The sequence below is a fragment of the Tigriopus californicus genome, chromosome 8 (genome assembly GCF_007210705.1).
Source record: "Tigriopus californicus strain San Diego chromosome 8, Tcal_SD_v2.1, whole genome shotgun sequence".
Taxonomy (NCBI): Eukaryota; Metazoa; Arthropoda; class Copepoda; order Harpacticoida; family Harpacticidae; genus Tigriopus; species Tigriopus californicus.
The window spans coordinates 6,364,269-6,375,849 of record NC_081447.1 but is presented as its reverse complement, the minus strand read 5'-3'; the positions used below and the strand labels follow the sequence as shown (position 1 = coordinate 6,375,849).

Genomic DNA, 11,581 nt, shown 5'->3' with positions numbered 1-11,581 from the left:
TCGTTCACCATAAAAAACAATGAGTCACAGTTCCCGTTCCTTTGGTCAAAGCTGTAATTACGTAGCTAAAAAGCCATTCCTCGGAAAAATGCAATGGTGTTACCAGTTAGTTAATTCCGTAAAATCGAAATGAGCGATATTTCACAATTATTACCTTATCATGGCTATTCTTCAACATCCCTGCTAAAAGAATTTGTATTTTTTTTTTTGAAATATGTTAGATATAGTGACAGTAAAATGCAACCAATATGGCAAATATTTGCAGTAACATTTTCTTCCATCAGAAATTCCCATACTTACGCAGCTTCCCTGGTAGTAACCTGTGGAATCATATATCATGGAAAAATGTAACAAGTTTAGTATGATATTCTGAAAACCAAATACTTGACAAATTCACTCAGAAAGAGGTTGTTAAAGCCAAGCGTGTTTAATCATGGACATGTGAGCTATGAAGCATTGGAAAGTCAATAAAACTTGATCACACGAACAGGTTCAATATCATCAAGAGCACATTTTGGCCCTGATCTTCCACATTCAGAGTACACTTTCAAAAAAACGCCTATTTCAGGGCAGCAAATTGAACTTTGTTTCTTAATCATTTACGAACTCGCCAATATTTTATCAATCTGAATTTTGTTGTCAAATAGATAAAGTAATCATGAAATCGTCTGAAAAGGCACAATTCGGGAGTATGTTTTAAAATCTACATGGTTTCGTGGCTTACCCAGAACATTCTCAATGGAACAATGCTATCCCTAGTGTGACCATCGTACATTGCTCGTCTATTTGAGATCGGAAATTGCTGGGATCTACAGGAAATTTGAGCCGTAAAGTTTGGCTTTTTTGATGCCATGCGCTGAAGAGTGATGAAGGGGCCACGAAGACTCGCAATAAATTTGCTGAAGTCTAAGACTACGATTTCTTTCGTAAATGCGGGCCTTTGGCAAGCACTAGGCCGGCCGAACAGGGCCAGGAGGACAACAGTCTGAAGATATCGATTTCGTTCTTTCACAATCAAAAAGGATTTTTTTAGATTGATTGTGACGCAGGAGGAGTAAAGTGTTCATTACTTGAAGAGCCAAGGAAACTGCGTATGTCTATGTAGGGCTTGTCAAGTGAACGCGTTCTTGAACAACTGACGGTATTCCATGGAGTAAAGTCAAAGACAACCTACCCAGCCAAACAGCACTGTGCATGCATTGAATTTTGACATTTATTCCATTTTACATGCTTGTCTAAGCAAACAGCATTGTGGTATTGAGCCGATTTGATAGTGTGTTCACCGATAAACACCGAACATGTTCATTTTGTTTGGTTTTGCAATCCAGCTCACTCAAAATCACCCTATTATTGAAAATTCAATTGGCGGATGGTGCAGCTTGACTGTGATGTTTGTCCTTATTCTCCCTCCCCAAAATGCCCAAAATCAGGGTGCCGGACCACATATTCCCTTGAATTTCCTTCACTTGACATGCCCTATTAGGGTGTTAGTCGTTCCTCGATAAAAGGAACGAATTACAGTTACAATTAATAAGTAAAAAAGAGCAATTCGTTGCACAACTGTTACTGGGCAAAAAAAATGTAATGGCGTAACTCGTTACGATTATTTATACTAGTTAGGCGACCAATATTTCAGATTTTTTGACTCATCAAGACCATACTTCAATAAATCAATGGTTATGTTTTTTTGTTTCAAACTGTCCTAAAATATGTAGTTTTCCAGCCATCGCCATGGGGGCTAGTCAAGTAAACGCGTTCATGGACAACTGACGTTATTCCACAAAGTAAAATCAAAGACAACATGCCCAGCCAAACCGCACTGTGCATGCATTGGATTTTGACATTTTTTCCATTTTACGTGCTTGTCTAGGCAATTAGCATTGTGGTATTGAGACAATTTGTTATTGCGTTCACTGATTAACACCATACATGCTCATTTAGTAGGGTTTTGTAACACAACTTGCTCAAAAGCACTGGATTATTGAAAATTCATTGGGCAAATGGTGCGAGTTGACTGTGATGTTTGTCTTGGTTCTCTCTCCCCAAAATGCCCAAAATCAGGGTTCCCGACCACATTTTTCCTTGAATTTCCTTTACTTGACATCCCCTATTGAGTAGGCCCTGACAAAACTTGTAGAGAAATATGGTCTTTAAAACAACGGTAGTTCTGAACATGAACGAACCTATTTATTAAGATAGACATATAATTATAAATTAAACAGTGGATATAGTGCTCAGAATTGATAGTCTTACCCCCAGCCTTGTAGCAGATCCTTGGGGTCAACTAATTGCCTTGATGACTTAGAAAATAGAGTGGAGAACGCGTGTGCTGGTTCGTGCAGATCATTCGTTGGCAGGCAGTCTGTCGGATGTATCAGTCCTTATTGACCGCAAATTTGCAGTAAAGAATCACATGAATTTGCAAAAAAAAATGCAAATAGACTTGCCCAAACCGACACGATCTGGAGGGCCGTAAGGGTTATTTTTGCCCATCTCATCAAGCAATGGGTAGATGAAAAGGACATTCGGTCATAATAGTTTCTTGCATCAGGATTTGAACCCATTTTACATGGGGAAAAGATTCTTGCTTTGTTCACTCTGCCCTTTAGATTGATCAGCTTAACCAGCGTCTAGAACATTTTTAATATTGCAAGATAAAAAAAAATCTGAGTTCAGCACCAGCATAATAATGATGTCAAAGTGAAATTGTTTGAGAAATATTTTGTTGCTAAAATAAGTTTCAATACATGATAGAGACAAAATTTATCATGTAAACAAATTTCTCTAAAATGATGAAAGCCAATTACTAAAGAATCAGTCTAACCATCCATCTCCATATCCATTTACTCTATACCCCATGAAAGCATGGTAAGATTAGTGCCCTGTATTAGAAGAGTACGACAGTGAGTTCAGCGCACCGTTGCGGTGAAATTTTGAACCTTCAATTCCGTTCCAAAACAATGAGTTCTACAAGATGCGTCCCAGATCCAAACCAAACGCATCTTGTTAATGTTTATCGCTTATTGGTTAGTTATAAGGCTGAAGTTACTCTTTAGGCATCATTACCTGCAATCACAGCAACACCAAATCAGATTATGCACTTTTTCCCCAAAATTGGACAAAGTGGCGCATAAATTGGTGTTTAAAACATTAACTTACGTTTAAGGATGTCTGAAATGCAATTTCAACCTTAAAACTAACCTTTAAAGCAATAACATTAAGAAAAATTGAGTTTGGTGTGGGACTGGGACGCATTTAAACTCGGTGTTTTGGAACGGAATTGAAGGTTCAAAATTCTGCCGCAGTGGTGCGCTGAACTCACTGTCGTACTCTTCTAATACAGGGCACTAGGTAAGATGTGTCTGATCTTTCAAGATGTACTTTACACAAAAAAAATACATCCCACCTTTCAATATTGTGTATCTCAAAAAAATGGCAACAATTAAAGAGAGGCAGAGTTATATGAAAGGGATGGATGTTATGAATATGTAGTCAATGAGAATATACTTGCATCCTATTTGTATTTCCAAGTCAAAAAAAATTGCAGAAAAAAAATCAAGAAAACTCCAGTGAAAATTGCAAAGTTTGCCGATGCAATAAATTTGTACAAAAATCTGGGATGTGCAAGCTCTTGCAAAATTTGCACAATTTCCAAGACTTTCCAAGCCTTGATATTGCATATGTGCTTAAAACTGCATTAATCCCATTCTTGGTGATGTTCGTTTGGTTAAGCCAATGGAAACGCATATTAGGAAAATAATTTCTTTTCCAAATTTTGAACTACTTCAACATTATCAATCTTTTGGGGGTAACATGGCTCATGTCTTTTTGAAATTTGAAACTTGTGAGGTGAAAGGCATATCTAAAAAGTCAAAGAAAGATATATTTAGGGTGGGAATTTCGAATGCGGACAAACATGTATAATAAATTAGGTTGGTACATTGCAAAATCAATTTTGCTTTTTTGAAAAATTAGTTTAACGGAAATTGAATGAGGATTGATAAACAATAAAGCAGAGCAAATAGAACAAGATTTGAAACCACAAAAACATAAATTTGGAGCAACGGTTGCCCATTTGGAAGGCTCCAGCTGCCAGGTGGGTGACGTCAATAGATATACCACAACAGGGGTAAAACTGAGGATAGGCTGTGAAATGAGGGGATTTGGGTTATATCTTTAGCAATATATCTCAAAATAAACGTAATGGCACCAATAAAAGAACCTTCAAAATATTAAATAATTTCAAAATATGCAATATGAGTGTGAACTTGAGCTAAAAATTGAGGACAAGAACCAGATTCATACAGTTAAAAGTGCTACCTTAAGATGGGTGTTGGATGAGACTAATTGGAATGATTGGTTATGTAACTTAATTTTGCTGTCAAAATGAGTTGTTTAATTGTCATAAATACTAGTGGAAAAAGTTACAGAAACTTTAAACAAACTCATGAATTGATTGATGAACTGTTTACTCATTTAACTTGCTGAAGTTAGCGCCAATAAATAATCAAACCATAGTTTCATGAAGCTTTAATGTTATTATTGTTTTTGTTTATTAAATATTTTTATTCAAAAAAATTGATCTTGTTTTTGACGAACAATTTGGTTTATAAACTCATTTGAAGATGTTTTTTCAACTTGTAATCAGTCAATGTAATATTCTGATGCCCTCGTTTATAGGTTACAAATCAAGCAGCTTTCATAAATTGAATAACAATTTTTAAAAACCATGAAGTCATGAACACTTCATTTTATTTATGTAATTAATTTAAGATTATTATCTATATTTGTATAGTTTGATCTAATTTTCTAAAAAAAGATGTCGTTCATGAATTCATCTGAATGTACTTTTTCCAAATTATAATCAATAAATGTCATACTTTAAAGACCTCTTAAATGGATTGAGAATCAACCAACTATCATAATTAATGAAACACTTTTAGAAACTATCAAAAGGAGGCAAGTGTCACATTCATGATTTCAAATCTTCATAAACTTATCATTAACTCATACACACATAGACTCATTGACTTATGTAATTCAAAACTAAATTTCTACAAAAAAGTAACGTGTTATGTTTTTCTTGCTAGTTATCAATTGCAGTAGTTACTAATTAAGTGTATAGGATGTAACAAAATATCTCAAATTGTTGTTTAATTTGAAATTTCAGGGGCAAAATGTGCTTTCCATATACCGAATACTATCATATGAATGAGTAATGGAGTTTTTCTACACTTTCATTTCATCAGGTCTTGACTTAGTTGTTGAAAATTATGATGATTATTCCCTCCTGAAAGCCTTATAAAATGAAACTAAAGATGTGAGCAAGATGTATCAAATACCTTAAATATTGGTTTATGATACATCCAGAGCATTTTTGTGCCAAATAAGATAGTAGTGAAGTTTTTGAAGGTTGATAAAGATTACCTTTTTTTAAGAAAAAAAGCATACTTAAACGTACAATTTAGCATTGAACATTATTGTAAGACTTGTGATACATTTTTTTCCATGCTCTAATAATTAATTTCATTAATATTTCGAAACCCACCTTATCAGATATATTTTTAGCTTTCACACATTAAACAACTCCCCACTTAGTTGAAGCAATCTAAGCTTGCATCTTCCTTTTTTCTCAAATTTGCCTTAATATGCATCAAATGTTTTCCACCTTCAAGGTAGTAACATGTTTAGTTATAGTATAGCTTTTTAATTGCATGTTATCTCAATCAAAGATAAAGAACTGTGACCATAAAATTGAGAAGCATGTATTTTCAATCAGGATGTGTGTTTATTTTTCTGCATATTATGTAAATACAATCAAATGCATGAACTATGTTGGATGTAAAATTGTTAAAAAACCAAATTTAACTTCAACCCATCATATAAAAAATTGGTGAGGACCTTAAAATCCTCATTTGCACTAAACCGAGCATCATCCTTATATAATCTGCTACCATGCTCACTCTGACGATTCTATTTTTTAGATGATCCATCATTAAGTTTTAAGCAACATTTCGATCGTTTTTAATTAACAATCCCAGACCAGCCTTTCGTTCAAAGGTGTCCTGGAACGGCAAATTCGTACGCATTATGTGACCAAATCTTTTATCAATTATGACTTACGGCGAACTCATTCCCCTGTATAAGTATAAAAAAACCGAAAAGAATGTCGCAAAAAAAGAAATGTACAGCAAAAATGAGGAAAACTTCAAATCTCACAAGTTTTTAGATTTACACAAATTTGTTTTAAAAAGATCCAAATTGGAGAAATATTGATTTGTTTGCACTTAAATGAGTGAAATTGCAAAATGAATTGCAGAAAAGTGACAAATTTTGCTGATGAAATTGCAAGATTTGCAGGTGCAATCAATTTGCAGAAAATTATGGGATATGCAAGTTTTTTTTGCAAAATTTGCACAATTTGCAGGATGTAAGTTTTGGCCGGCCCTAGTCATTAAAATTACACCAATCTCAAATGTAACGGGATTACAGTTCCCTTTTTCTAAAAAAAAAGGCACAAATCATTGTAATTTTTCTAATATTGGAACTTCTGCCCTGGTCCATATAAACACCATCAGTGTCATCCGTATTCATCCATGGTTTTGCGCAGTCCATGACGTATATCTATATACATACAAAGGCTTTGATTGGAAAATCGTGTCTACTCGAGGTTTTGAAGTTGTCTATTTTAAGACTTACGTAGGGAATCTATGAAAGTTCTCTCTCATTCATTTGGTTCCTTTCATAATACATAAACGCTCGATTGACATGTTTGGACCTTTCATCTCTTGAAACCCTTCATTCATTTCAACCCGCCATACTTTTCTCGGCATTATTCCGCGGTAACAGACCTTCTGCCAGTTGAATCCGACCGAGTTAGTGCATGCAACGGTTGGCTGAATTTAGTAAACAAACATGACCTCTCCAATGTTGTAAAACCCTCCTGGGCCGTGTGACCCATCTCATTAGACTAATCCGTTGTTTGCACCCCCATCCCAACCCAAGCCATCGAGTCCAGAATGGATCTCGGAGCCCGACGCCATTCCCCACCCGATGGCCAGGATCAGGATCCCCGTGTCAACATTGCCGGCGCCAGGCCCTCGGATGCTACGGGTGCCCCGCCCGTGGACTCGTTTGAAGCCGCTATCCATGGCCAAGAGCCTAATGCGCCTCTGCTTACCAACAAGGAGATTCAAATCCTGAAGCAATGCGAACGTGGGTGCTTCATCAAGCGCCGGAATCGGTGTTAGCTCAACGCATCCGGAAANATTCGTCGAGGAGTTGGTCAGAGTCGATCAAATCGACATCGTCGTCGTCGAGATTGCCCAGCGACCAGACAGCATTCACGGCCGGGCTGACGGGCTGCTGTACGGCCAAGGCGGATGTCGTGAAGCCATCATGAACCGAGGTTTACCCGGCGGAGCAGTGGGCGCCGCTTTGGCCGTGATGGCCGTGAAATCCGGACGATTGACGCCTCATCCCACCTATGGAGCCATACCTAAAGCCGTGGGCATGGGTTTGCTAGGCTTCTTTAGCGGTCGCTTCTCGTATGCCAACGTGTGCGTGGACCGGGTGCTTCATCAAGCGCCGGAATCGGTGTTAGCTCAACGCATCCGGAAACAACGGGGAATAACCTCGCCGTATGATGACGAGACGGCCCCAGGCTCGCTGGGGGGCTCGTCCATGGCTCCTGAGGGGTCCGGTTATCCGTCGAGTAGGTCGGATTTCCCGTCGTCGCGAGCGTCCCCGGCGCTCAGTAATCTGCCGGCCAGTGTCCCATCGGCTTTACCCGAATCCGATCCCAATTATGCCCCTCCCAGTAAAATGAGGCGGAAGAACAAATATGGCGACGATGTGTTTGATTGAAGAGCTTGGACGATGCTTCTAGTCTGTTGTTAAATAAAATATTCTATTTCGAGCGCATCAAAGGGGCATTTCTTCGGAAGACGAGCCAGAATCTCAAGAGATTCTCGGAAGAGGCGACAGAGAGAGGTAAGTAAATAAGTAAGTGGGAACTGACTGATTAACAAATGATCCAAAAGCTAGCCAAAGGTGAAAATGAGCTGGGTCTTCCAAGGAGATGAGCATGCAGTGACATTTCCCCACAAGGTTGCTTGTGAGTGCGACTTATTTGACATTTTTGGAAAACTGAAGTGTTTTATTGTTCACCCTTTCTCGTTGATGAGATAAAAGTGGGAAATTCACAACTCAAAGGCCATGATGATCTTCCTGTGTGTCCCAAAATGAATACGTCAAACTGAAAGATGTGAAGTGATTCACTGGGTCTGGTCTAAGATCACGGATGTTGTGTGACCTTCTAAGCATCCGCATTCAATTGCCGCTTAGACAGTGCAATCTTTTCTCCGGGTTTGAAAGCAGGCATCCCCAAATAAGGGCAGCTCGCGCACCGAAATGCGTCTCCCAGGTAACACTGAAATTGAATGAAGATGTTATACGGAAATGGCTTTCCAGAAGCTCTTCATTTTGAGGTCACTTCTCCTTAAAAAGCCAAGAGACAAAGACCTTTTCAGACTTGGTAAGAAAGAAGGAACTTACACTCCCGCACGACGATGTCACGGTCTTCTTAGTCGGAGTTTTCCCCTCTTCGATCTCTTCCTTGAGTCCACAAGAACAATCCTTGCAAGCTTTGCGCTTACCCGTGGTTCCGCACACTGGAAAGTTAAACACCCTTCATGAGTATCGTATCATTTGATATACATTACCCAAAGCAAGAAGGACGAAATACATGGAAACCTCTCTACTCACGTGTTCAGCTGCCCATTTTTTAGTATATCGGATCTCAATTAAGCCACTCATTTCTTTCTTGATAAGATCAATTTGGTACGAGTTCAAGGAACTCAAATGGCAAATTTTATCCAGGCTTTGGCTTACGAACAAAAGTTAAAGGAAATTTGGTAATGTCTGTGCCCTAGAACGATTGTCGTGACTAGGATTTTTGCCGCGTAGCAATGACTATAGTAGGTCTTAAAATGTGCTAAGTTTTACAAAAATCATTCAATCATTCGGAAAACTCTGACCTAGGCTTCAGATTACCCTTCAGACCCAGCTAAGTATTATTTCGCCTCACCCCTCAATGATTCGGCACTGGGTTTGGCCCAATCGGATTCGTCGAGGAGTTGGTCAGAGTCGATCAAATCGACATCGTCGTCGTCGAGATTGCCCAGCGACCAGACAGCATTCACGGCCGGGCTGACGGGCATGGGTGCGACGTTTTTGGCGAATGAAAGCAACCGAGAGGATCCTACCTCAAAGGCCGGGGCTTCACATTTGACGGATACCACTTGAAAGTCACCGATCAACTGCAATGCTTGGGCAATCTCGGCCTTATGATCCGTTTGGATCGCTTGAGGCTCAGCCACGTTGACGAATCCGGCTAGTTTGATGTTCGATATCAGGCGATCAGTCGTGATCAAGGGCGATTCGATGGGGTCATAGCCTGATTTGACGGCTTGAACGATCTGAATGGAGGCTCCTGGAGAGGCTAAAGCCACAATGCGGCCCAAAAGATCCACATCGTGTTGGATGGTTTGAGGAGCTTGTAGTCCCGATACGATCTGAGCAAATGAGGAACGGGCTAGTCCACCTAGATGGGAGACATATTCGCGTTTATGGCATCAATATATTGGACCTCAAGGAAGCATTTCAGTTCCGGATTGATACAGTGTCAGCTGAAGCAATCCAAGTATCAATCCAAGGCATCGAAAACAGGAATGAAAATGATAGATCTATGAATAGTGCATGAAAATGGCTTGAAGTTTCGGGGGAACTAGCCACACCCTATATTCTATGTTTCAGAGTGCTTTCAATCTAGTTGGTTGAGAACCATCGATGAATGCTACACCCCAAAAAACGCATTTGAACCAAGGCAGACCATGCATGCCATGGCTGGGGTCAAATGAAGCCATTGGATTACTGGTCTTCATCATTCTACTGTTATCCTTATTATTGTTATAATCATTCTATTCCCTAACCCGATTCGATCCCATCATTCCGTACTAAAATTCACTTGAAACCATATTAGCTACCAACATGCCACGCCAATGGCGGACCTATCATTACTCACTTACTCGTCATTATGCTTATGGTTAGTATGACCCGTTGTCATTAGTTCCTTACCCATGGCGAGTCGTTCCACATTTTCCCGTAAGGCGTTTGGATGGGTTTGGGCGGGATCCGCTTGTTCCAGAAGCTTCCCATCCGAGGGCAAATCTTTCCACAATAACAAACTTGACGTCATTTTCCCTACTAGTCGTAACTCAATGACGGTCAATGAAGCCAGTAGAGGACGACCGACCGAGCTACTGACTTGAGGATCAGTTCATTCACTTGGGTACGATTGTGTCAGCGGATTTTGGCCCTGCTTGTAGTGGAAAGAGAAACAAGAGAAACATGAAAAACCAGGGAAAGATGAGGGATAACGGGTGGGCTGGGAGTTTTTGTACATTTTTTTAGCGCCTCGAACACTGCCCTCTGCCGCGTCTAGATATGGATATTTAACCTTGAAGGGCTCAGAGCACAGTAAAGAACTAAGGCATTTGGCCTTTTGTTTTGATCATGAAAGGCCAAATATTGGGCTTATGAACTACGATGGATAGTTTCCAGATATTTCAAGGTTGGGATGAATAGGCAAAAATTGTAAAAGAAGAATAAGTAATTCAATTGTTCATGGGGTGAAATGACATCAAATTTGCAGTCTGTTTCCTAAAATTTCCAGGAATGTGCTTAATAGCCAGAATTGAATATGAAAGTTAAATGATGTATCTCAAATCATCAATCAATAATTTGCTGATTCGCCGACACGAAATGAATATTTCAAAAAAAAGCTGAACATAGAATCCATTTAACCATATTTTTTCCTTTTAATGCATGAAAACTATTTGGTGGCTTAAGGAGCTGTTACTTCCTGACATTAAAAACAAGTTGGGTAATTTCATAGTTATAAAATTGGTCAACTATAACACAAAAACATTACATTTTCTTGAACACTTTGATGGGAAACGATGATCCTGAAAATTTTTGCATTCAACCCTGCATCATTTAGCTTCTGCTTTATCCTTACAGGATATGGAAAATCTCTTAAAATAGCTTTTGATGCATTCATTGTGTGAAATTTCTCTTAAGAGTTACTTTGTTCAGTGAAAATTCTAGCTCCTTGGAATGCATTCTCTTGTTTCATTTTTGGTTTGGACACATCTAGGCAAAACAGAGGAACCTGCCTCCTCTCTAAAATCGGGTTGTCTAACAAGTACACTCTTGGCCGATGCTTTGTGGACTCAGCTTGAACTGGGACCAAGGGTGACCAACCAGATTCACATCTTGATTGACATAGATTTCAGCTGCAAAAAAAAATACTATGCAAAAAACTGTTCTTTCAAATTGACCCTGACTCCTTGTTTGATACTAATTTTACCCTAAAGTGGATTATTTGCATGAACTGATATAGATATCAAGGATTAGTCACCGGAATCTTCCCGTAGAACCACTCTCTAGTTAGTGATGTTCCAAAGAGGAGCCCATGAGCATTTTTTTTCACAATCTTTTAAAACAATTTGCCCATCAG

The 11,581-nt window shown here is 39.0% G+C and overlaps 2 protein-coding genes across 2 annotated transcripts; one reads left to right on the top strand and one right to left on the bottom strand.

The window, feature by feature from the left end:
* The first annotated feature begins 6,724 nt into the window (after nucleotides 1-6,724).
* LOC131885112 (OCIA domain-containing protein 1-like) lies at nucleotides 6,725-7,920 on the top strand. Its single transcript, XM_059233052.1, has 2 exons — nucleotides 6,725-7,218; nucleotides 7,391-7,920. Exons 1-2 carry the CDS (start codon nucleotides 7,020-7,022, stop codon nucleotides 7,864-7,866), a joined length of 675 nt encoding a protein of 224 aa, XP_059089035.1. The 5' UTR covers nucleotides 6,725-7,019; the 3' UTR covers nucleotides 7,867-7,920.
* Nucleotides 7,921-8,137: 217 nt separating this feature from the next.
* LOC131885111 (anamorsin homolog) lies at nucleotides 8,138-10,381 on the bottom strand. The gene is made up of 4 exons (XM_059233051.1): nucleotides 10,138-10,381; nucleotides 9,089-9,604; nucleotides 8,557-8,672; nucleotides 8,138-8,431 (listed from the first exon to the last, which is right to left on the bottom strand). Exons 1-4 carry the CDS (start codon nucleotides 10,256-10,258, stop codon nucleotides 8,318-8,320), a joined length of 867 nt encoding a protein of 288 aa, XP_059089034.1. The 5' UTR covers nucleotides 10,259-10,381; the 3' UTR covers nucleotides 8,138-8,317.
* Between the last annotated feature and the right edge of the window lie 1,200 nt (nucleotides 10,382-11,581).